At 44.3% G+C, this 27,570-nt stretch overlaps 1 protein-coding gene across 2 annotated transcripts in view; it reads right to left on the reverse strand.

The window, feature by feature from the left end:
* Positions 1-449: 449 nt before the first annotated feature.
* DCLK3 (doublecortin like kinase 3) overlaps positions 450-27,570 on the reverse strand; it is a 95,759-nt gene continuing 68,638 nt past the window's right edge. The window contains exons 3-6 of one of the 2 annotated variants that reach the window (XM_040433406.1): positions 16,475-16,607; positions 9,932-10,099; positions 2,868-3,060; positions 450-876 (exon numbers count right to left, since the gene is read on the reverse strand). In XM_040433406.1, coding sequence (XP_040289340.1) covers positions 798-876; positions 2,868-3,060; positions 9,932-10,099; positions 16,475-16,607 — 573 coding nt within the window. In that variant the 3' untranslated portion in view covers positions 450-797. Of the gene's footprint in view, positions 877-1,753; positions 3,061-9,931; positions 10,100-16,474; positions 16,608-27,570 lie in introns of those variants that run through there. The other variant, XM_040433407.1, reaches the window with a different exon arrangement.

Consider the following 27,570-nt stretch of genomic DNA (forward strand, 5'->3'; position numbering starts at 1 on the left):
CAGTAAAGTTTCTAGTCTAAAATCCTTATACAGAAAAAGTCTAGATGCACAAGGAACCCAGGGTGTCCTAAAAACTCGACCACCAGCAGTGTTGGCCGTGATTGTAGGAGCACACACAGGCACACATCTCCGGTCCGGCCACCTCTTATCTGCGCTGTAGCAGTGGCCATAACCCCTTGAAAAGAGAAGTATATAATGTGATGGAAAAATTAATCCAGCCAGCAAAGTAGGCAAAATGGACAATCACAATACATTAGTAAGAGACTCGTATTAACTTTCTCTACATAATAAATGTCATTTGTTGAAGTGATACAACCCCTTTCAAGGGCCTTAGACGTGCTGATGTCATCTGAAGTTAACACTCTTTGTCCGTTCTTTCTATGCATTTCCATTTTTGTGAAAAATGAACTTTTATTTTATGTAAATGAGCCTCTAGTATCAATGGGGTGGTGCCTCTACTCCTAGATGCTCAGTTCTCCCTCCTCTGGCCATGCGCTCATCATGTTGATTGACAGGGCCATGCAGGATGATGTGAACATTGCCTGCCTCTGTCAATTAGCATGATGAGGGTGCGGCCAGAGGTGGAAGAAATGAGCCTCCAGGAGTAGGGGCACCACCCCCATTGCTCCTAGAGGCTTATTTGCATAAAATAAAAGTTCATTTTTTTAGATGTTCGTCATGACAGAAGCCCTTTAAGTTTAAAAAATGTTGGTCATTCTTAATTAAACAAACATACTTACATCATTGTGGTATAAATACAAAGATGAAGCTGGGTGAACAAACTCCAATATATCCACCTAAAGAGCACCTATATTCACGTGGGGTGCTATTGGTGAGGCAGAGAGCTCCACCATCCATGCAGTTTTTTCTGTTCCCCTGCTGGAAAAATGTATGTACATGCATTTTTACATTGCAGTAATTGTGTGACAGAGACCTTCCTTACATGAGGGTAACCTATATATGAATGCTACTATTACAGTCAGCTACACTGGCATCGTCTATACCAAGTACAGTTTAAATAGTGACAACATCTAAAGTTTGTCCTTTATGGAGTTCCGCAGTTATGTGTGCATAATCCTTATTCGTTGTTTATTGATAACGTATGCAACTGTCTTATATACATTGGGGGAAATGTATAATTCCCCCCAGGCCACTGTTCTGAGGTTAACTTTGTGTTTCAGACTTTTTAAATGCCATTGCGAAAAAGGAATGTGTTGAGGGTGGGGCCCGCAGGCCTATCACATTTATCCTCATTTACACCAGTTCTCTATGGCAGCTCGGAGTTGTCAGCAGAGTTCAGTTTTAGTGCACAAACTGTCAGAGGATGCACCTAATATATGACAAGCTCTTTGCATCATCATAAATTAGGCGCATGCTCTGATATCTGCAGGGGATATCATAGACTGGTGTCTAGTCTATAATAAATTTCTCCCTCTATTTCCATTTTTCAGTCTATAAGGTTATGTCTTTGTAAACCCCTACATCCCCTCGACCCACATCAAAGGTCTTTTACCTAGCCAACCCCAAAACAGCTGTCTGCAGATGGGTATCTTTTCTTTATGGGAAACATTCTGGTTTGGCTTGTATCCCAAGTCATAGTGCAAGATCTGTTAAAGGGTTAAAAAATGACTTATACAGTAGCTACCTCCTGTAGGTGGCACTGAAGAGGAAGATTTCTTCCCCCCGATTGAGAGCTAATTTACATTTATATAGTCAGTCTGTCTGTTTATCCATTTGTCTGTGTCTGTCTGGCTGTCATCTACCATCTATCATCATTTTCTAATTGTGCCCTCACTGTAATTCATGATGGCCGTCGCTAATCTTATCCAGCTGAAAGAGTTGGGCATGCATGCATGTGGCTCCCTCTCTAAAATCAAAGGGAGTCACTGACTACCATACTGAAGAGGATGCATTTTTTCTATTTGACTCCTATAAGGGTTAGAGTGGTCTTGTTTTCAGAAATGGGATTGGATTCCACCAACCTTAAAGAGGTTGTGCACTTTTGGGGGATTTTTGACAAACCTCATCTCCCGGGCAGACCTGCTTATTGGCGCTGGCTCCCCCCTCCTTCACTCCCCAGCCCTAGCTACTTCGCTGGGCATCCTGGATGTAGTCTTCTTGTTTGATAGTGCCGCAGCCAATTGCTGGCTGCAGTGGTGACCTGCTCTCCTCGTCACATGAACATTTGACATAAAGCAAGGAGAGCAGGTCACTGCTGTGGCCAGTGATTGGCTGTAGCGGCATTAAACAGGAAGTTTACATCCAGTGAGCCCAGTGGAGTAGCTGAGGTCAGGGAGTGAAGGAGTGGGGAGCCATCATCGAGGAGCAGGCAAGTATGCTTCCCTTCACAGGTCTGCCCAGGAGTTGGGTTAGCCAAAAACCCTCCCAAAGGTCCACAACCCCTTTAATACATCCCTGACTGGAGACTAACCCCTACTGATCATATCCAACTACACAGGTACAACATTTGCTCCATGATAGAGACAGATGTGCAGGCATTTGAGTAGAACATGATCAGGACAGCAACCAGAAATCTTGAAAATGGTTTGTAAAACTAAAACTCAGCATATGTTACAAAAGTTGCCGAATGTTCTATCGTACAATAAGCATTTTTAATGTAAAACAGGAAAAGTCTTCTGAGATATGCTCACAAATGGCCCATACTCCATGGACTTCCCTTTGTGAATTTTTGTGTGGCAGATCCGTGGCATTGTACAATACCAGCAAAGTGGATGAGATGTTAGGAATTCTCAGCCAAGCAATGCTTCAAAAATTAACATCATAAATTTGCCCATCATATACTTTTATAAAGCCAGTTTCATTCTGCAGTTTGCTTAAATTAATTAAAAAGGAAAAATGAATTTTACAGGTCACTCTGTGTGCCCTTCTTCTGACATCGGTTACGGAAATGACGCTGAATATTCATGGTAACTTCTCTCTGCAAACTCCGATCATTCATTTGTCCACGTGACCTGACCCAGCTGTGCTGCAGAACATGTTGGGCAGTATATCTCTTCAGTGGACTTAGCACCAGCAACCTGCTGATCAAATCTTTTGCTTCTGTAACAGGAGAGAAAACATATTATTAGCCACTATATGGCGCTATATAGTCATTGAATCACAGTAACAGAATGGAAGATTTGAAAAAAAAAATTATTAGTGGTAGATAGCTTTTAATGGCTAACTGAAAAAAAGATGACAAAATTGCAAGCTTTCAAGACTACTCAGGTGTCTTCCCCAGGCACTACACCTACATAGAGACAAGATATCAGATACAACCTCATATGTTTAAACACTGGAGACAGTGATGAACACTTTGTAAGCCTCAAAAACATTTTGAAACCAAGAACACCATTCAATTACAGTGGAATTAGTTGATCAAGATGTCTGCTACTCCTGTCTTAGGGCCTGCACTATAAGAATAAAATCACGGCACTCGTAGGTAATTTGCAAAATGAGATTTGATTGTTTATTCAAGCCACCAATGGTTTTCAGTTTTAAGGGCCTGCACTGTCGGTGGAGCCATGAAATTAAAAGGGTTATCCAATACTATATAAATGTCCCCCATATGGCAGGCCCCTCACAGTGAATATACTTACCTGGCTCCCTGCGCCGTTCCTGGTCTCCGCACCACCACTTCTTCCCGTGCGCAGATGAAAACATCCGGTGTCGGGGAGGGGGGGGAGCAGCCAATGGCAGGCAGGGACAAGCCTCCCTAGCATCGCAGGGGACCAGGAGCGGCGCAGGGAACGAGCAGCCAGGTACGTATATTCACTGTGAGGAGCTCGGCATATGTGGGACATTTTTATAGTATTGGATAACCCCTGTAATGATGAGGCACAAACCTCATAATAAATTACATGGCTCCTCTGGCAGTCCGTGCACGGTAATGAAATCAAAAACAGCTTAGGGCTGTAGCAGATTTCAGTCACTATTCATGTCACTTTTTGGCATAAATAATGCATCAAAAAGGTCAAAGATGCCCATGATGAGAACACAGTCCTGCCACTTTACAGCTCACTAGTCAGACCACACATGGAGTACTGTGTACAGTTCTGGGCTCCTGTGAGCAAGGCAGACATAGCAGAGCTGGAGAGGATTCAGAGGAGGGCAGCAAAAGTAATAACTGGAATGGGTGGACTACAATACCCAGAAAGATTATCAAATTTAGGGTTATTCACTTTAGAAAAAAGACGACTGAGGGGAGATCTAATAACTATGTATAAATATATAAGGTTTGCAATAAATCTTTGTCGCACTCTGTAGGATTTGCTGTAAGTAGGGTTCCAACCCCGTTTATAATAATGAATACAACTACAGCATCAGGGTTTGAGTCTTGATAGTAGTAGAGCTTTTTATTTTACATTCAGGAATATTCAAGTGTGTATTCAAGTCATAATATATAGAAAAAACATAATTCTCATGTAATATAATAATATTCACCAATTTAAGTGTAGCGTTAACTTTTGCTTTGGTAATTTACAAAGTTAGATCTAGCGTTTACTGGTACATGGCAGAAATGTTTTACAGAATTGTATTACAAAAAATCTAAGGAAAATATACATGTTATCTTGAATATGGCGAGTACCATGTGGTTCCATTTCCCTCAGAATCAGGGACGTAGCTAAAGGCTCATGGGCCCTGATGCAAGAGTTCAGCTTGCCCCCCCCCCCCCCCTTTCCCCCTCAGTGCTTTGTGGCCAGGGGCAGGGAAGTACATTGCCTTCACGCTGCCTGAGGCAAACATGGAAACGGCACCACCAGCTCCCCCCACCCATGCTAAATTCTTGACATGACCCAGCCAGAGGTGTTGCTTGACCAGCATGCACTTTCTATAATACAAGTGTCTTATGTGGCACAACTGATGGTCCCAACCCCATTTATAAGGCAAGAAATCCCACTTATTAAACCTGACAGGGCACTCCTGTGAAGTGAAAACCATTTCAGGGGACTACCTCTTGAAGCTCATCAAGAGAATGCCAAGAGTGTGCAAAGCAGTTAACAAAGCAAAAGGTGGCTACTTTGAAGAACCTAGAATATGACATATTTTCAGTTGTTTCACACTTGTTTGTTATGTATATAATTCCACATGTGTTAATTCATAGTTTTGATGCCTTCATGGTCATGAAAATAAAGAAAACTCTTTGAATGAGAAGGTGTGTCCAAACTTTTGGTCTGTACTGTATACTATAAGGAAGAAGTACCCAGTGTGGAAAGAATTGTGAAGGGCAATTTATATGGTAGTAATCCCTGCCTGATTGGATTTGGAGTACTTACCTATGCCGCAGTGATGGAGTAAAACAAGATGAGGTAGAAGGACGCAGTACAGGCTTAATTATGTGAAGTCACATGTGTACAGGAGAAGCGTCTAACAGTGGTAGAACGCTTGCCTGTTTATGTAGGGAAAGGGGGGAAGTACCTCCCCCCGTTACCAGTAAGCCTGTGTATGCGTTCCACCAGGTCCGGAAGTTAGGGCCTGTGGAACGCATGTGAAAATAAGAAAAATAAAAAAAAGAGAACTGAAGTGAGAGAGAAGAGGTATACAGGGAGTGCAGAATTATTAGGCAAGTTGTATTTTTGAGGATTAATTTTATTATTGAACAACAACCATGTTCTCAATGAACCCAAAAAACTCATTAATATCAAAGCTAAATATATTTTTGGAAGTAGTTTTTAGTTTGTTTTTAGTTTTAGCTATTTTAGGGGGATATCTGTGTGTGCAGGTGACTATTACTGTGCATAATTATTAGGCAACTTAACAAAAAACAAATATATACTCATTTCAATTATTTATTTTTACCAGTGAAACCAATATAACATCTCAACATTCACAAATATACATTTCTGACATTCAAAAACAAAACAAAAACAAATCAGTGACCAATATAGCCACCTTTCTTTGCAAGGACACTCAAAAGCCTGCCATCCATGGATTCTGTCAGTGTTTTGATCTGTTCACCATCAACATTGCGTGCAGCAGCAACCACAGCCTCCCAGACACTGTTCAGAGAGATGTACTGTTTTCCCTCCTTGTAAATCTCACATTTGATGATGGACCACAGGTTCTCAATGGGGTTCAGATCAGGTGAACAAGGAGGCCATGTCATTAGATTTTCTTCTTTTATACCCTTTCTTGCCAGCCACGCTGTGGAGTACTTGGACGCGTGTGATGGAGCATTGTCCTGCATGAAAATCATGTTTTTCTTGAAGGATGCAGACTTCTTCCTGTACCACTGCTTGAAGAAGGTGTCTTCCAGAAACTGGCAGTAGGACTGGGAGTTGAGCTTGACCCCATCCTCAACCCGAAAAGGCCCCACAAGCTCATCTTTGATGATACCAGCCCAAACCAGTACTCCACCTCCACCTTGCTGGCGTCTGAGTCGGACTGGAGCTCTCTGCCCTTTACCAATCCAGCCACGGGCCCATCCATCTGGCCCATCAAGACTCACTCTCATTTCATCAGTCCATAAAACCTTAGAAAAATCAGTCTTGAGATATTTCTTGGCCCAGTCTTGACATTTCAGCTTGTGTGTCTTGTTCAGTGGTGGTCGTCTTTCAGCCTTTCTTACCTTGGCCATGTCTCTGAGTATTGCACACCTTGTGCTTTTGGGCACTCCAGTGATGTTGCAGCTCTGAAATATGGCCAAACTGGTGGCAAGTGGCATCTTGGCAGCTGCACGCTTGACTTTTCTCAGTTCATGGGCAGTTATTTTGCGCCTTGGTTTTTCCACACGCTTCTTGCGACCCTGTTGACTATTTTGAATGAAACGCTTGATTGTTCGATGATCACGCTTCAGAAGCTTTGCAATTTTAAGAGTGCTGCATCCCTCTGCAAGATATCTCACTATTTTTGACTTTTCTGAGCCTGTCAAGTCCTTCTTTTGACCCATTTTGCCAAAGGAAAGGAAGTTGCCTAATAATTATGCACACCTAATATAGGGTGTTGATGTCATTAGACCACACCCCTTCTCATTACAGAAATGCACATCACCTAATATGCTTAATTGGTAGTAGGCTTTCGAGCCTATACAGCTTGGAGTAAGACAACATGCATAAAGAGGATGATGTGGTCAAAATACTCATTTGCCTAATAATTCTGCACGCAGTGTAGTAACTAAGAGGAGGGAGTACGCTGTTGTAGCGCTATGATTATTAATATGAGAGCCGCGACAAGCAGGCGGCGTTGTAATGATGCGTGGCCTGTATGGAGGAAGGTACTTCCCCCCCTTTCCCTACATAAGCAGGCTTCTGTGAGGGAAATGGAACTACATGATACCCATGGTATTGAAGACAATATGTATATTCTCCTTGGATTTCCTGTAATATAATATTGCATTCTGAGGGAAATGGAACCACATAGTACTCGCCATATTCAAGACAACATGTATATTTTCCTTAGATTCTTTGTAATACAATTCTGTAAAACATTTCTGCCATGTACCAGTAACACTAGGTCTAACCTTGTAAATTACCAATGCAAAATTTAATGCTATACTTAAATTGGCGAATATTATTATATTATATGAGAATTATGTTTTTTCTAAATATTATGACCATATGTATGGTGACCATATATTGATGTGTATTCTGGTCAGTACTTTACTTTCTTTGTTACGGGCAGTGTCTGAGGAAGGCCTGCGTGCCGAAACGTCACACACTTGAATATTGCTGTATGTAAAATAAAAAGGTCTACTATCAAGACTCAAACCCTGATGCTGGTAGTTGTATTCATTATTAAATATATAAGGGGTCAGTACAGAAATATCTCCCATCATCTATTTATCCCCAGCACTGTGACGAGGGGACATCCTCTGCATCCGGAGGAAAGATGATTTCTACACCGACATAGAAGAGGATTCTTTACGGCAAGAGCAGTGAGACTATGGAACTCTCTGCCTGAGGAGGTGGTGGAGGTGAATTCACTAAAAGTGTTCAGGAGGCGCCTGGATGTATTTCTGGAGTATAATAATACACTGCTCAAAAAAATAAAGGGAACACAAAAATAACACATCCTAGATCTGAATTAATTAAATATTCTTCTGAAATACTTTGTTCTTTACATAGTTGAATGTGCTGACAACAAAATCACACAAAAATTCAAAAATGGAAATCAAATTTTTAACCCATGGAGGTCTGGATTTGGAGTTACACTCAAAATTAAAGTGGAAAAACACACTACAGGCTGATCCAACTTTGATGTAATGTCCTTAAAACAAGTCAAAATGAGGCTCAGTAGTGTGTGTGGCCTCCACGTGCCTGTATGACCTCCCTACAACGCCTGTGCATGCTCCTGATGAGGTGGCGGAAGGTCTCCTGAGGGATCTCCTCCCAGACCTGGACTAAAGCATCTGCCAACTCCTGGACAGTCTGTGGTGCAACGTCACGTTGGTGGATAGAGCGAGACATGATGTCCCAGATGTGCTCAATTGGATTCAGGTCTGGGGAACAGGCGGGCCAGTCCATAGCATCAATGCCTTCGTCTTGCAGGAACTGCTGACACACTCCAGCCACATTTGGTCTAGCATTGTCTTGCATTAGGAGGAACCCAGGGCCAACCGCACCAGCATATGGTCTCACAAGGGGTCTGAGGATCTCATCTCGGTACCTAATGGCAGTCAGGCTACCTCTGGCGAGCACATGGAGGGCTGTGCGGCCCTCCAAAGAAATGCCACCCCACACCATTACTGACCTAATGCCAAACCGGTCATGCTGGAGGATGTTGCAGGCAGCAGAACGTTCTCCACGGCGTCTCCAGACTCTGTCACGTCTGTCACATGTGCTCAGTGTGAACCTGCTTTCATCTGTGAAGAGCACAGGGCGCCAGTGGCGAATTTGCCAATCTTGGTGTTCTCTGGCAAATGCCAAACATCCTGCACGGTGTTGGGCTGTAAGCACAACCCCCACCTGTGGACGTCGGGCCCTCATATCACCCTCATGGAGTCTGTTTCTGACCGTTTGAGCAGACACATGCACATTTGTGGTCTGCTGGAGGTCATTTTGCAGGGCTCTGGCAGTGCTCCTCCTGTTCCTCCTTGCACAAAGGCGGAGGTAGCGGTCCTGCTGCTGGGTTGTTGCCCTCCAACGGCCTCCTCCACGTCTCCTGATGTACTGGCCTGTCTCCTGGTAGCGCCTCCATGCTCTGGACACTACGCTGACAGACATAGCAAACCTTCTTGCCACAGCTCGCATTGATGTGCCATACTGGATAAGCTGCACAACCTGAGCCACTTGTGTGGATTGTAGACTCCGTCTCATGCTACCACTAGAGTGAAAGCACCGCCAGCATTCAAAAGTGACCAAAACATCAGCCAGGAAGCATAGGAACTGAGAAGTGGTCTGTGGTCACCACCTGCAGAACCACTCCTTTATTGGGGGTGTCTTGCTAATTGCCTATAATTTCCACCTGTTGTCTATCCCATTTGTACAACAGCATGTGAAATTGATTCTCACTCAGTGTTGCTTCCTAAGTGGACAGTTTGATTTCACAGAAGTGTGATTGACTTGGAGTTACATTGTGTTGTTTAAGTGTTCCCTTTATTTTTTTGAGCAATGTATTATAGGTCATAGTTACTAGATTTCTGGAGAGGTCATTGATCCAGGGAGTTATTCTGTCTAATTGGAGTCGGGAAGGAATTTTTTTCCTAAAATGAGAAAAATTGGCTTCTACCTGTTTTTTTTTTTGCCTTTCTCTGGATCAACCTGCAGGATAACAGGCTGAACTGGATGGACAGATGTCAACTGCAATTACAAAAGTCACAATGGTATTGAAAAGTCTCAAAATCAGTTGATTTGTGATTTTTCTTTGCTAAAAACTGGCGTAGGGGGGAATAATGAATTTCTATATTTTATGGGATTTATACAACAATGTTAGTTTATCATTTCTGCAGATGAATGCTATTAATTAAACATATGTCATTATATTTTATTTTTACCTTCTGAAATATTATCCCAGTAAGGTGAGGGGAATTCATATTCTCCACGCTGTATGATCTCAAATAATTCCTCATGATTGCGTTCTGGACTTCGAAAAGGTGGAAAACCGCACAGTAGTATATACAAGATAACTCCAGTTGCCCACATATCAACTTCTAAGCCATAACCTGTAGAAACAAAACTAAACATGTTAAAAAGAAAATAATACCGATGAATTTAGCCAGTTCTAGACTGGGCCATTTACCCCCTTCCTGACCAGGCCTAATTTTGCAAATCTGAAATGTGTCACTTTATATGGTAATAACTTTGGAATGCTTTTCTTATCCAAGCCATTCTGAGACTGTTTTCTCGTGACACATTGTACTTCATGATAGTCATAAATTTGAGTCAATATATTTCACCTTTATTTATGAAAAAATCCCAAATTTTGCAAACATTTAAAAAAATTTGCAATTTTCCAAATTTCAATTTGTCTGCTTTTAAAACAGAAAGTGATACCTGATAAAACATTTATTACGTAACATTCGCCATATGTCTACTTTATGTTGGCATCATTTTCTAAATGTAATTTTATTTTTTTAGCTCGTTAGAAGGCATAGGCCTCTTTCACACAGGCGAGTTTTCTGCGCGGGTGCAATGCGTGAGGTGAACGCATTAAACCCACACTGAATCCAGACCCATTCACTTCAATGGGGCTGTGCAGATGAGCGGAGATTTTCACACATCACTTGTGCGTTGTGTGAAAATCGCAGCATGTTCTATATTCTGCGTTTTTCACGCAACGCAGGCCCCATAGAAATGAATTATGCTGCGTGAAAATCACAAGCATCCGCAAGCAAGTGTGGATGCGGTACGATTTTCACGCATGGTTGCTAGGAGATGATAGGGATGAGCAACCCCGGAACCTATTAAAGTAAATTCACTGTATTATTTTCCCTTATAACATGGTTAATAAGATTAATATAGAATGCTTACTAAAATGTGGCTTGAGGGGTTAAAAAAATAAAATAAAAATTAACTCACCTCATCCTCTTGTTCGCGCAGCCTGCATTGTCTTCTTTCTTCTTCTTTCAGAACCTGCAAAAGGACCTTTGACTTAATCACGCTCACCATGTGGATCTTCTATCTTCAGTCAGCAGGACCTGCGCTGACGTCACCCCGCTCACCATGTGGTGAGCGGGATTATGTCATCAAAAGTCCTTTTGCAGGTCCTGAAAAAAGAAGAAAGAAGACAATGCCGGCTGAGCGAACAAGAGGATGAGGTGAGTTAATTTTTTTAATTTTTTTAACCCCTCAAGCTACATTTTAGTAAGCATTCTGTATTAAGAATGCTATTATTTTCCCTTATAACAATAATAAAATGAATAGAACACCCAAACCCGAACTTCAGTGAAGAAGTCCAGGTTCTGGTCTGGGTACAACATTAAATTTTTTCTCACGCGCGTGCAAATCGCATTGCACTCGCGTGGAAAAAACTGAACATCGGAACGCAATCGCAGTCAAAACTGACTGCAATTGCGCGCCTACTCGCGCGGTTTTCCCGCAATGCACACGCGAAACATCCGGAGCAAATCCGCGACGCCCGTGTGAAAGAGGCCTTAGAATTTTAGAAGCAATTCTTAAAATGTTTAAGAAAATTTCCAAAACCCACATTTTTAAGGACCAGCTCAGTTCTAAAGTCACTTTGTGGGGCTTATGTAATAGAACCAACCCATAAATGACCCCATTTTAGAAATGACACCCCTCAAACTATTCAAAACTGGTTTTAGAAATGTTGTTAACCCTTTAGGTATTCCACAGGAATTAAATCAATATAGAGGTGAAATTTCAAAATGTCTAATTTTTTGTAGATTTTCCATTTTAATAATAATTTTTCCTGGAACACACCAAGGATTAACAACAAAACAAAGCTCAATATTTTTTACCTTGATTCTGCAGTTTGCAGAAACACCCCATATGTGGTCATATACCGCTGTTTGGGCACACAACAGGGCACAGAAGGCAAGGAGCGCCATATGGTTTTTGGAGGGCAGATTTTGCTGGAGTGGTCTTTGGCCACCATGTTGCATTTGAAGAGGCCCTGAGGTAGCCCCACAGTGAAAACTCCCAAAAAGCTACCACATTTTGTAAACTACACCACCCAAGGAATTTTTAACAGGTGTAGCAAGCATTTAACTTAACAGCTGTTTCATACAATTTTTAATACTTGGGTGTGAAAATAAAAAAAATATACGACTTTTTTGATTGATTAACATTATGTTTTTTGGAAGGTGAGATAAATTTTGGCACAATGCTTATTTATTTTAATTTTTTATGGCATTCACCTGATGGGGTAGATCATATGATATTATTATAGAGCCGGTCGTTGCGGATGCGGTGATACAAAATATGTCTATTTTATTTTTTTCTTCTATTTTTTAACACTTTTTAAAACAATTTTATTTTTTTCAAAACACTTTAATTTTTTTTATTTTATTTTACACTTTGTGTCCCCCATAAGGTCATACTCTGGGGGAACTTCTTTTTTTTCACTATTGATTTCTCCTTTAACTGGGGCTGACATAGTAGCCCCAGTTACAGTGGAAATACATTCCCCAGAGGGGCAGTTCATGGCTGATCGTGGTCTATAGAAGACCTGAAAGCTCCTGCATTCGCCTGGCCCCGGCGGTCACATGACCTATGGGCCAGGACAGGAAGCGGAATAGCGCTTCCTGATCTGTATACACAGAGCTCGTTGAGCGCTGTGTATACAGCGATCTAGAAGGCAGGGACACCCAGGAACGGTCCCTGCCTTCTCCCTGGGGTGCCCTGCTGTCACTGACAGAGTGCCCCCGCTCATCAGCTGCATAATTAGTGTGCAGCTGCGATCTCTGAATGGATGTTCCAGAACGTCCATTCAGAGATAAACTGACCACCCAAGGACGTTTGTAGTCAATGGACGGTCGGGAAGTGGTTAAAAAGCACCCAAACATCAAATTCAGTCTTTATTGGAATGGATTTGGACATTTTAGGTCTTGTTTTTGCATTTTTTGGATGTTTTTATTGGGAAAAACTGGAGTGGCAAGATGTTTCCTGTCAAGTCAAATATAAATTTCTATTCATACAATACTTTTATTACTGTTATTTATACACTGCTCAAAAAAATAAAGGGAACACTTAAACAACACAATGTAACTCCAAGTCAATCACATTTCTGTGAAATCAAACTGTCCACTTAGGAAGCAACACTGAGTGACAATCAATTTCACATGCTGTTGTGCAAATGGGATAGACAGCAGGTGGAAATTATAGGCAATTAGCAAGACACCCCCAATAAAGGAGTGGTTCTGCAGGTGGTGACCACAGACCATTTCTCAGTTCCTATGCTTCCTGGCTGATGTTTTGGTCACTTTTGAATGCTGGCGGTGCTTTCACTCTAGTGGTAGCATGAGACGGAGTCTACAACCCACACAAGTGGCTCAGGTAGTGCAGCTTATCCAGGATGGCACATCAATGCGAGCTGTGGCAAGAAGGTTTGCTGTGTCTGTCAGCGTAGTGTCCAGAGCATGGAGGCGCTACCAGGAGACAGGGCAGTACATCAGGAGACGTGGAGGAGGCCGTAGGAGGGCAACAACCCAGCAGCAGGACCGCTACCTCCGTGTTTGTGCAAGGAGGAACAGGAGGAGCACTGCCAGAGCCCTGCAAAATGACCTCCAGCAGGCCACAAATGTGCATGTGTCTGCTCAAACGGTCAGAAACAGACTCCATGAGTGTGATATGAGGGCCCGACGTCCACAGGTGGGGGTTGTGCTTACAGCCCAACACCGTGCAGGATGTTTGGCATTTGCCAGAGAACACCAAGATTGGCAAATTCGCCACTTGCGCCCTGTGCTCTTCACAGATAAAAACAGGTTCACACTGAGCACATGTGACAGACATGACAGAGTCTGCAGACGCCGTGGAGAACGTTCTGCTGCCTGCAACATCCTCCAGCATGACCAATTTGGCATTGGGTCAGTAATGGTGTGGGGTGGCATTTCTTTGGAGGGCCGCACAGCCCTCCATGTGCTCGCCAGAGGTAGCCTGACTGCCATTAGGTACCGAGATGAGATCCTCAGACCCCTTGTGAGACCATATGCTGGTGCGGTTGGCCCTGGGTTCCTCCTAATGCAAGACAATGCTAGACCTCATGTGGCTGCAGTGTGTCAGCAGTTCCTGCAAGATGAAGGCATTGATGCTATGGACTGGCCCGCCTGTTCCCCAGACCTGAATCCAATTGAGCACATCTGGGACATCATGTCTCGCTCTATCCACCAACGTCATGTTGCACCACAGACTGTCCAGATGTTGGCAGATGCTTTAGTCGAGGTCTGGGAGGAGATCCCTCAGGAGACCGTCCGCCACCTCATCAGGAGCATGCACAGGCGTTGTAGGGAGGTCATACAGGCACGTGGAGGCCACACACACTACTGAGCCTCATTTTGACTTGTTTTAAGGACATTACATCAAAGTTGGATCAGCCTGTAGTGTGTTTTTCCACTTTAATTTTGAGTGTGACTCCAAATACAGACCTCCATGGGTTGAAAAATTTGATTTCCATTTTTTAATTTATGTGTGATTTTGTTGTCAGCACATTCAACTATGTAAAGAACAAAGTATTTCAGAAGAATATTTCATTAATTCAGCTCTAGCATGTGTTATTTTTGTGTTCCCTTTATTTTATTGAGCAGTGTAGTATTTGTCAAGAGATTTTAACATCAGTGGCCTTTTTAAATCACAGCATGGTCTAGATGTGGCTTTTTAGGTGTTTTTCTCCAATACACCCCTGTTTCAATTGGGTGGATTGCTATAATGCATACTTAGGAATGTCTTTGTCTGACTTCCCTTCCAGTTTTTCAAAATAACGGGAAAATATTTTCAATTACACTATCAACATGTACAGTACCTAAATAGATTGTGAGAATTGTATTACAATTTCTGCATTCTTTAAGCAGATAATTATACCACACATGACTTAAATTGCCCCTCCAGTTCTCCATAGGATTTTAATATAACATCAGGTACATCAGTTAAAGTACCTGGTGCCCTAATTTCCAGTCCTTCTGGCACAATTCTGTAAATCCTAGGTCTTTTCTGCTTTCATCTACAATGGCCACCAGCTTCTCAGACTACCCTATGCACATTGTGCTTCTGTAGTCCTACACACTACCCCTGCTCTCGGATTGGCCAGTGCTGCTCATCCTCAGTAATCAGTTAAAAGGGTGGGGTCTTAGACTATTCTATTTTTAAATGTTCATACATGTCTAATAACAATGAGTGACATACTCTACTCTTCAGTCCTTTTGTTAAAGGGTTGTGCCATAAACTACTTTGCAATCTAAAGTGTATTTTCATCAATTACTCAATCTCCCATTCCTTCTTGTTTTTTTTTCGTGTTTGTTTGTTTTTTCAAATTTAGTTTTCTTGTATCCCTCATGTTTAAATCCTGCTTCCTATTTTGTCATGTGTCTGCTAACTCATCATGGCTTAAGGCAGTGAGATGTGTCCTGACATCAGCAGATCATGTGAAATGAACTACACCCCTTGTTCTTACTATTGAAGGCTTTGGGTGTCCTACATTACAAGGCTCCAATGCAGGACACAACCTACAGCAACTGAATAACAAAGCAGAATTGCCACAGGGTGCAATGGTATGCTAATAACTTTAGAATAAGGCAGTTTTAAAGGGATTCTGTCACCTACCTGACCGGTTTCAAACAGGTGACATTGTTCAGTGGGGCACAAAGACATGACACAGATGTTACCCGTGTTTAGTTCTTCAGATGCTTCAAATCACCCAAAAAGTCGTTTTTATCATATGCTAATGAGCCGTCACAAGTGCCCAAGGGCGGAGAGTTTTCTGAAAGTGCCCAAGTTCCCCCGCCTCACTCGCGCCTAACTCCGCCCCTCAGTAAGCTCAGGCCAGCCCTGTGGCTCTGTGAAATCATATTTCCCTATAGGCTGTTCGCGCATCACTGCCGGGCCCGGGCATGCGCAGTGTTCTGCCCACTGTGGGCAGAGGGACAGGGATATGGAGTGCGCATGCACCAGTTACTGGAGTGAAATTGGCGCATGCGCACTGCATAACTCTGTGCCGCATGCCCAGCAGTGATGCGCGAACAGCCTATAGGGAAATATGATGTCACAGAGCCACAGGGCTGGCCTGAGCTTACTGAGGGGCGGAGTTAGGCGCGAGTTAGGCGGGGGAACTTGGGCACTTTCAGAAAACTCTCCGCCCCTGGGCACTTGCGACAGCTCATTAACATATGATAAAAATGACTTTTTGGGCGATTTGAAGCATCTGAAGAACTAAACACGGGTAACATCAGTGTCATGTCTTTGTGCCCCACTGAACAATGTCACCTGTTTGAAACCGGTCAAGTAGGTGACAGACTCTCTTTAATAAATAGTGGTATTTGAGGAAAGTGATATAACAGCAATCTCTATTGGGCAGTATACATTTATATTAAAGGCACAACCCGTTTAAGACAAAAAATATATACTTTGTTACATTCTAATTATACCCTTTTCTGAGAGGATTTCAGGAGCTACATATGTCGGAGTTCCGCACACAGTGAATATAGGTTCTGAGACAAACACAGCAAGTCCAAAATCAGCTAACTTTAGAGTAGAAGATCCATCAGGATTATTTTGTACCTGAAAACAAACAAAACACATTCAGAAATGATCCGCAGAGACTCAACACTAAGAGGTATGAAATTGATGAACAGGAATTTTAAATCAGACCTACTAGATGAGCTATGATAATTCATTACTGAGCGCTTGACCAGTGCTTGATGTTATGAGCCAAAACCTACACCTGCTTGTGTCCTTGACTTTGTCATTGGGATATTATGTGAATCCAAATCTAGGGGTGGAACTACCACTGTAGCCACTGGTATGGGGCCCGCAGTGGCAGACATTGCTTGCCAGTACACACCCAGAGTAATCATGATTACTGTGTGTGTGCAATGACAGGCAAGGCCCGGGCCATAATGGTTGTCTGTTATCCATTATAGCTCAGGCCTTATCCCCCTGCCTGTGCAACCCCAGCAGGTGCAATGCAGTGACATCATTGCGTATGTTGGACTGAGTAGAAAAGCGCTCGGGCTGAGGATCATTCCCTGGCCTGTTCTCTGCCTATTCGCTCTGCTCAGCAGACGATATGATGTCACTGCTTTGCATCTTTTGGGGAGGGCAGGATGTGCTCCATTCATCAGGGGAATGAGGCTAGGAGAGTATTACTGTTTTTATGTTATTTACACCACAGGGGCTACACTAATATAAGGGGGCACTGAGGTAGAGCACTATTGTGTAGGGAAATTAACGGGGAGCACTACTGTGAGGGGACCAAGGGGGCATAACTACTGTGTGGCGTCACAAAGGAGCATAACTACTATGTGGGAGCATAGAGGGCATAACTACTGAGTATGGGCACTAAGGGGGTATTCTACTGTGTTTGGGCACAGAGGGAGCATAACTATTATGTGAGGGCATTCTAATGTACAGGGGTAATAATGGTGCATAATTGTAGGATTTTACAAATTTATGACGTAAAGTCATGATTTTATGAAAGACACGGAGGCGAGTATTGCTTAACTCTTTCTTTACTTGAAAATAGCAGCAAAGAAGATAATCTTAAAAAAATCATTATTACAGAGGTAACATAAGCCCCTCCCCCTTAGTCCGCCATAAAGGGACCTCCTACACATCTCCACTTCCTCTTTCTTTGGTAACGGATCTGCAAACCGAACTGGAAACCGCCGAGAATCCAAACAACCGGCGTGACTTCAAACGATGCTTAACAACGGAGCGATCCCCAAACGAAATCCTGGTAGGACGTGACAACACTGGGGAACAGCAACCACAGACTGCTGGACTTTGTAATCAACCTGGAAAGAAACATAAAAATAAATAGCAAGGAGCCAAGAGGAGCTCCAAATAGTCGTACTGATACCTCACAGGTAATGCAAAGTAACATCAATTTTATGCATATAACAAAATAGTACAAAATATTTAATATTTAATAAAGGGAGGGAGAAAAGAGAGGGTGGGGCAATACTCGCCTCCGTGTCTTTCATAAAATCATGACTTTACGTCATAAATTAGTAAAATCCTACAATTTTATATCAAGACACGGAGGCTTCATATTGCTAGTTTAAAGCCGACTCACAATGGAAGAAAACACATGCGGGCCCGGTCTGAAGTAGAAATCCCTGAAGGTAGAAACTCGAGACCAGTTTGCTAGCCTCATGACATCCTCCAATTTTGCCCCCGATAGGGTAAGGGACGTGGCCGCGGCACCTCGAACCGAATGCGCCGTGAAAATGGAGGTGTCAATGCCAGATAGGGATAAAATCCATTTCACCCAACGTGATAAAGTGACACTAGTGACAGGAAGGTGGGGCCGACGGAAAGAGATGAACAGCTGCGAATGAGAAGTAGTCCGCAGATGCGAAGTCCGCGCTTCGTATTCCCTAAGACACGCAACCGGACACAGGATAGAGGATTCCTGAAAAGCCGGATAATCCACAGACTTAATACTGGTCTTAGTGTGACGTGAGATATTAACCACACCTTCCGGGGTAAACGAACGAGCATCGTAGTCCAACGGCCGAACGTCCGAAACCCTCTTACAGGAGACCAGACAAAATAAAGTAACTAACTTGGCCGAAAGCTGACGCAAAGAGAGTTCCGAATTGACCGGCCAAGACGACAGAAAAGATAAAACTATGGATACGTCCCAAGAACTCGAAAAACGAGGACGGGGAGGACGTGTAAGGCGAGAGCCCCTAAGCAAACGACAAACCAGGGGATGACGCCCAGCTGGGTAGCCGTCGAACCCCCTATGGCCAGACGAAATAGCCGACCTAAAAACATTAATGGTACGATAAGCCTTACCATCCTTGTACAAAGAAGAAAGGAACAAGATAATATTATTCACCGAGGTTGTAACGGGATCCAGATTCCTGAGCAGGCACCAACCAGACCAAGACTGCCATGCTGACTTGTAAGCTCGTCTGGTGCCGGGGGCCCACGCGCTCTCCAATAGGAACCTAGCTGTTTCCGAAACATCCGTGGGCAAATCGGAGTTCCCGAAATCCTGCAAGCCAGCAGGCGAAGGGAGCCCGAAACTACAAGATGGTGTGATTGATTCAACGGCCCCCGCAATAGGGTCGCTGAATGGGGCAACAACAGAGGATAGTCCACCAACAACTCCAGGAGCTGAGGGAACCACGATTGAGTGTTCCAGAACGGGATCACTAAGACCAACTCCGCCTCTTGGTAACGCACCATGGCCAGGACCCGTGGAATCAGGGAGAAAGGAGGAAAGGCATACATCAGGTTCCCTGACCACCGTTGCAAGAAGGCATCTACTGCCTCCGCAGATGGGTCCGGCCTCCAACTGAAGTACCTGGGGAGCTGGGCGTTCCAACGAGATGCGAAGAGGTCGATGGAACACGGACCCCAGAGGGATAACACAGAAGTGAAGATTTCCTCGTCCAATCTCCAATCGCTGGAGTCGGACATGAAACGAGAGCTCCAATCTGCCCGAGTATTGTGGAGTCCCGGTAAGTACTCCGCCACCACCGAGACGTTGTTGGAGAGGCAAAAGTCCCAAAACTCCTTGGCCAGATGAGTTAACATCTTGGAACGGGTGCCACCCATGGAGTTGATATACCGGACAGCCGAGACGTTGTCCATCTGTAGGCGTACACACGCTCTGGCCCGTCCGTTGACAAAACTGCGGATCGCAAAAGATCCTGCAAGGAGCTCCAGGGCATTGATGTGCAGGGATGTCTCCGAGGACGCCCAAGGGCCTCCGGTGGACATCCCCTCGCAATGGGCCCCCCAGCCCAGGAGACTGGCGTCTGACTCCACAACCAGGTCCGGGCGAGGGCCAAAAATGGCCCTCCCGTTCCACGCGGACAAATTGGCAATCCACCAAACTAGCTCGTCCCGAGTGTCTGAGTCTAGAATGACGAGGTCCGCATAGGTGGCTCCCGCCTGCAGATGAGCAATCTTCAGGCGTTGCAAGGCCCGATAATGCAGTGGGGCTGGGAAAATCGCCTGGATAGAGGACGATAGGAGACCTATCACTCTGGCCAACTGGCGAAGAGATACCTGAGGCAGAGCCAACGTGCGACGCAATTCCTTGCGTATGGAACTGACCTTCACAGTGGGGAGACTGAGAGACAGAGCCTCTGAATCCACCAGGAAACCTAGGAACTACAAAGTCCTGGACGGGATCAAACAGGACTTCTCCCGGTTGATAATGAAACCTAGACTGGTGAGAAGGGACATTGCCAGATGAAGATGATTCAGGATGGTGGAGTAATCCTTGGCCATGATCAGGATATCGTCTAGATATACTATAAGCCTCACCCCTCGGCTGCGGAGCCAGGCCATGACCGGGCGAAGTAATTTCGTGAAGCACCATGGGGCAGATGACAGGCCAAAGGGGAGGCACGTGAACCGCCACAGGGCGTTCCGCCAACGGAACTGCAACAGATCCCTTGAGGATGGAGCAATTGGTACAGTAAGGTATGCGTCCTTTAGGTCTAGTTTTACTAGCCAGTCCTGAGGAAGTAGCATATCCCGAAGGAGATGGATGCCCTCCATCTTGAAATGCCGGTATCTCACAAAGGAATTTAGGGCCTTCAGGTTTATAACTGGCCGGAATTGACCCCCTTTTTTCTCCACGAGGAAGATATTGCTGATCACTCCCTGAGGGGACCGGGAGGCTGGTTCTATGGCTCCTTTCAGGAGCAACTGATTTAATTCCTCGTCTATGAGGAGTTGGGTCGACAAGGACGCCTGAATGTGTGGAAGGGACCTTAAGAGATACGGGTTTGACACAAGCTCTATGTGGAACCCTAGTATTGTGGATAAAATCCACGGGTCTGAAGTGACAGTGGCCTACACATGGGAAAAGAAACGGAGTCTGCCCCCTATACATAGGTCCGAAAAAGGGGGGGGAAACTGTTGACTTACCGAAAGGGCGTCGAATGTTCGGATGTCCCCGATAGGATCTGCCTCGTCCAAACGAACCCCGCGCTGGAAAGAAGGATGGAGGTTGTCTGGGGTCCTGACCAAAGGACCGGAAGGATGACGAAGAGGGACCTCGTCCCGAGCCACGGGACTGGAAGGAGGAACGGCCGGCCAGACGGCCCCTTGAACTGCCGGCCCTGGAGGAAACCCGGTTACTGAAACCTTGCGCATAGAGGTTTGCGCCTTATCAAGGGCAGTGAATGTGCCCACAAACTTTCCCAGCTCCTTTATAAAGGGATCACCAAAAAGGAGTCCCTGGGCGTCTTTGCCCGATTCAGTAAGGGCCATATTGGCTAACTTAGGTTCCATCTTGATTAAGATGGCCTTCCTGCGTTCTATGGCAATAGAGGTATTGGCGTTGCCTGCCAGGCATATGGCCCGTTGGACCCAGCCTCTAAGTTCCTCCGGGTCTACTAGCCTGCCCTCAGACTTAGCAGATTCCGCCAAGTCAAAAATTTTTGCGAGTGGCCCCATAATGTCCAACAACTTGTCCTGGCATGCCCGAAGGGCTGAGTCCAGGCCTCTACGGGGACTAAACCCCGACTTAGACAGAAATTGAACGACCTTAGGGTCGACTGTGGGCGTTTCACATACCCTGTTTGGTATAGTTGGACGTGGGCATTCAGCCCTCAGTTTGTTCCTAGCCTCCTTGCTAAGGGGCTTGCGGGCCATGGTCTCAATATAGCTAGTGACATGAGGAGCCGGCAGCCACTCGGATGACCTGGGATGATGGAGTGAGTCCGGGTCAAATAATGGGGAACCAGATGGATCCGTAAGGGGTGCCTGTGCGTCGGCCGTCGCAGGCGACTTAGACGTAGAGGGTCGGGAAACCGGATCAGGCTGCCCCTCATCCAGGTCAAACTCATCTCCCTCAGAGTTAACTGGGGAAAGTAACTCAACCTCCTCCTCAGACTCCTGAGAGTCAGATTCTGGTTGCGGTTGGGCTCTAGCCACTTTCCAGTTCCGTGCACATTCTGCCTTGCGCGGATAGGCTCGTTTGCGCGACCGAAGCGCGCTGTCAGATGATGGAACTAAGCCATCGGTCAATGAGTTTCTGGAGGTATTAGGCAAAGACACAGTAGTATCATGTGTCAAGGTAACTGTCTGAGCACAGAGGACCTGAGACAGAGAGCTAGTGAGGGCTGAGGAAACAGAGTCCATAGCAGACAAAATAGCGTCTGAAATAGACTGTTGTAAGGCCCTAGCCTGGGCATCTGCCAAGGAAGGAGTAGCTGAACCAGCATGGGGGGGCACAGCCTGGGGAGCCACATTATTGGGAGCTAGCAAGGGGCTGTTAGCGACCAGAGAGGGGACTGGAACCAGGGACATGATGGCAGGAATAGGTAGATCAATAGTACCTACAATAAAGACCCTATTAGGTAAACTTAACACAGCGACAGGCAGGAGCGGTAAGCCGAGGTGACCGTTGACGCTGCACAGAAAGCTCCTTCCGAAATCTCGCGCGATCTCGGAGCCAGGAAAAACCAAAAGAGGCCGGTGAGTGCGCGCGCGCCCGAAATCCCGCAATCGCGAGATCTCGGGCGCAACCCAAAATGGCCGCCGAACTCCCGCGATACAACAGACGCGGCAGAAGAAGGAGAAGAAGAAGAAAATGGCGCCGAAGCGGGACCGCAGAAGGAACCGGAGACCCCCCAGAGACCGGTAAGAAAAACTAAGGCCGCAATGCGGCCGGAGACCACCGGAGAATGGGATTAGCCTCCGGAAACGAAAAGAAAATGGCAAAGACAACGCCGAGAACGAAAAAATGAAAAACGGGGGGACAAAAGACACCAGATACAAATAAATCACAAAGGGGGGGAAACGCGACCCCTAAAATGAATCCCTAAGGAAAAAACAAATGCTAAGACAATGTCTAAGGCAAAAATAAATGAACAAAATCAATAAATATACACAAATCTTGCCCCCATAGCCCAGAGGACTATGGTGGGGTACTTATCTGAATAGCAGCAGCAAAGAAAGAGGAAGTGGAGATGTGGAGGAGGTCCCTTTATGGAGGACTAAGGGGGAGGGGCTTATGTTACCTCTGTAATAATGATTTTTTTCAGATTATCTTCTTTGCTGCTATTTTCAAGTAAAGAAAGAGTTAAGCAATATGAAGCCTCCGTGTCTTGATATAAAATTATTGAGTAACTGAGTGGGTTGGGGCTTGTATGACGAGCGTGGTCAGTCTTGAATAGCCACAGTAGGAGGGGGGGGGCATTCAAAAGTTTGTTATGGGGCCCCGCCTTTTCTAGTGAAGCCTCTGTTCCTATCCATACATAACTGATGCTAATAAAGCCATTTAAGGGGCAGCATACACAAGTGGGGTTATGGGTTTCAAAACCTCCTTCTTGTGCCCTTACTCCTCTTAGCTTCTTCTGACTTCTTTTCTCCTGTAGCTCATGTTCATTTACAATCTGTTTTTAACTCTGAAAGGTGAAAAGTGAACACTAAAATTTAGATGTTCACATTTTATCAGCAGATTTCATACATCATTACATATAAAGTCACAGAGGGAGGGGAAGAACTTCACATCTCTATTATGTTCACATTACTGATTGCTGGATCAGCCTGTCTTGCTGTGTCCACTCCCCTATGTGAAAGAAATCCAGCCAGTATGTTTATGCATGTCACAGTGTGTATACATGTGTGTGTGTATGCATGTATATAATATGTGCATATGTGTCACAGTGTGTATACATGTGTGTGTGTATGCATGTATATAATATGTGCATATGTGTCACAGTGTATATTTATGTGTGCAGTGTGTGTGAAAAGTATACAGTATATGCTTGTGTATGTGCATGAATGTGCAAGTTTTGTGTACAAATTCTTGTACTACATGTAACATACAATAGATGTGTACCCACTGTGCAACTAACCGGTTTTGCTTAGGGCATTATCCTGGGGGTCCCCTGGTATTCACCCTTTAACCCCTGTACAGGGATCTGGACTTCACTGCAGGGGAGCCACCAGGACGTTATCTTTTAGAGTAGTCCCTGTGTAATTGGCAGCTGACCCATGGGGGTCAGAGACACCTATACAAAGCACCAAGGGAACTGGCAATGAAGGTAGTCAGGAAACAGGCCAAGGTCAGGGCAGACAATGCCCCCTTAGAATTTGTGCATATCAGTAAAACAGTGAAGATCAGGGCAGGCAGCAGAGAGTCAATGAGATAAAACGGCAGAAGTCAGGGCAGGCAGTGGAGAACCAGAATCAGTAAATGGGCAGACAAATGAAAAAGCAAACCTTTTCTGGTAAATTAGCAATCTTGGAACATAAAGCTCAGGCAGCCTCCCTATGGGAAGGTTTCTTAAATACCCCAAGATTGAGCTAATTGAGACATGTGTGAGCATGTCCTAAGGGGAGAAATAAGAGGCCTTGGTGCCTGGGATTAAACCGGCGGCCTCCAGCATGGGGCACTGGACTACGGTGGCCGTCCCCACTACTAGAATGCAGAGGAAAGCTAGCAGGACTAGCTACAGGGAAAAATGAGTGATGCGGCACCTGTGCCTGCCCTGGATAGTGGGAGAAAGTAGAAAAAATTAATACAAGTCACTTACTAATATATTGTTATTATCCATATTGCTTCCTTTGCTGGCTGGATTTATTTTTCTATCACATTATACACTGCTCGTTTCCATGGTTACAGAGACCACCCTGCAATCCATCAGTGGTGGTCGTGCTTGCACAATATAGGAAAAAGCATCAGCCTCTCTGGTGGCTGGGACCATGGGAGCGCACATACAGTATATAATGTGATGGAAAAATGAATCCAACCAGCAAAGGAAGCAATATGGATAATATCAATACATTAGAAAGTGGCTTGTATTAACTTTCTCTACATGATAAATGCAACTTACTGAAGTGAGACAACCCCTTTAAGTAGGCAGGCCAACATTGTGACACCACTCATTGTCTAAAACCCATTTCATTCTTAAGAGGCAAGGGAACACACAGTGGCATACTCACCATGGAGTCAGACCACGCCACTGCTTTGGGACTTGTGATGACCGGAGACCAAGTACTGAACCCCTTCTCTTGCTTAACATAAAACCATGGCATTTTCCTGCAACTGCCAATAGGGGTGCTCAGTGCATAGAGATTTTACAGCTTCTGTTGATTCCACTGGCAACTGTAAAAAATTCCTGTGCACAGCGCTCACCCCAGTGTTGCCTGATGGCAGGGGGTTTAGAGCTATATGATGGAAGATTTATCAATGCATCTATGCCACAGTATAAATAAATTAAGAATTATGGTTTTTCACTATATGCAATATTTTTAACCCCTCAGGACCCTGCGATTTTCTTTGTTTTTGTTTTTCACTCCCTGCCTTCCCAGAGCTATAATTTATTTATTTTTCTGTTCACATAGCTGTATGAGGGCTTGTTTCTTGTGGGACAAGTTGTACTTTTTAATGACACTATTTAATGTTGCATATATTGTAGTCGGAAGTTGAAAAAAATTCCAAATGGGATGGAAGTGGAAAAAAACGCAATTCCATTGCAGTTTTATGGATTTTGTTTTTCAGCATATTCCATGGAGGAAAACTGACCTGTTACCTTCATTTTCCAGGTCAGTACGATTATGGCAGTAGCACATATAGTTTTTCTTGGGTTTTAATACTGAAAAAAGTAAACACTTTGAAAAAATTAATTTTTACTTTTCATCATAAATTTTTTTACGTTATGATTACGGAGCTGTGTGAGAGCTCATTTTTAGCTGAATAATGTGTAGTTTTTATTGATACTATTTTGGAGTGTGTATGACTTTTTGATTACTTTTTATTAAATTTTTTGGGTGAGGTGAAGTGACAAAAAATGGTGAATTGGCCATTTAGATTTTTTTTCTGTTATGCCATTCGCTGTATTGGATAAATAAGTTTATATTTTAATAGTATTGGCATTTTTTGACAAAGCGATGCCCATGATGTTTAGTTTTTTTATTGCTTATGTGTTCATTTTTTTATTCTAGGAAAAGGGGGGTGATTTCAATTTTTATAATTTTTTTTATATATATTTTATGTTTAACTTTTTTTTTTTACCCTAGTTGACTATAAGATGCAATCATTGGATTGCATCTTGTATTCTGTAATGCATATCTATGCAATACAGAATACTGAATTCAGTATATTCCAGTGCAGTGCTGCCACCTACAGGCCTGCATTGGAATATACTAGTAATCAGTCTGTAAGCCTTGTACAGGCTTGGGCCTATTACTAGAACAGGCCCCGTTCCCACTCACCTCTAAAAAAATGACCAAAACACTTTCTTGCAAAGTTGCTGTCCACTGTTGGTGTAGCATCCCAGAGTTATGTTACTAAACTCTTTCTCCCCGCTACAACAGGTTAAGTGTACTTATCTTGTCATCTGGTATAATTTAACATTATATCCTCACAAATGTGCATTATAAACCTTTGTTAAATGTATTTGCTGTAATTTCCATGTACACCAGCAGGTGGCAGCAATGTGTTTAGAAGGGATTTAGTTCAGTTTAGCATATCTAGACTGGAATAGTACATTCCAGTCTAGCTCCCCCCTCTTTGAGGAGGTGTGGAATGTTCCCACATTCTGCCTCATGGGGAGGAAAGGAAGTTACAGTTAGTGTGCCAGCCACCCCTGCTAGGGGAAGGCTGTGTAAGTAGGAGCTCCCAGAAATAGGGATTCCAAACCAGGATCTGTCTCGGCTGAGACCAAAGATCACCATTCCCAGACTGAGCCTTACAGCCTCAACTGGTGACCAGCAAGCAGCACCTCCAGTCCTCCTGGAAGAGCCATTCCCTGTGAGCATAACTGTGAGTACTTATCCAGAGACCAGGAGAAGCCAAATTCCTCCTCAGCTAGTCAGGCCCATACCAAGCAGAAGATAGAGCAGAAGACAGATTCCTGCCATATTCTCCAGGCACATAGTATAGGAGCAGAAGAGATATTGATCCCTGCCATACATTGCCAAATGCCTGCCGGGACCTAAAGACTATTGCTGTAACTTGTATGCTGCCATTCAGTAAAGACAAATTGGATTATACTACCAGTCTGGATCTCATTTACTGCTACCAAAGTTCCTCAATTACTCCTACTAACAACACTCAATTTATAGCAAGTGAGCCAGGATCCAGGAGTCCAGCCATACCAAGGTAGGAGACACCGTTGACATTACGCAGAGACACTATCCCCACTCTGGCATTCCTCACCTGGTACGTGAGTTACAACACCTTAAAGGGCCCTGCAACAGTACCCTGCGCAAACTGCAAATGGCGTCACAAACAAATCATAGACTTTTATACTCATATCCTGACCCACTGCATAATTGGCCACCGTACCATGGTCCTGCTCATTGCACTGGCTGTTTTGTAAAGCCCGTCTCTTGCAGCAGAGACATGAAATGGGCTTCTGGACGTGGGATTGTCTTCTTTCTGTTCCTGCATTACACAGAGCACAGAGACCACGTCTGTCTGCTTGCTGCTATGTCTATTGTACTCAGCTTCTGCAAAGTAAATCCACTATGGCTCTATCACCTGGTTTCTTCTTTGGACATACACTGAGACATATTTCCTGCCTTCGGAGTGATG

Source organism: Bufo bufo, chromosome 5 (genome assembly GCF_905171765.1).
Source record: "Bufo bufo chromosome 5, aBufBuf1.1, whole genome shotgun sequence".
Classification (NCBI taxonomy): domain Eukaryota; kingdom Metazoa; phylum Chordata; class Amphibia; order Anura; family Bufonidae; genus Bufo; species Bufo bufo.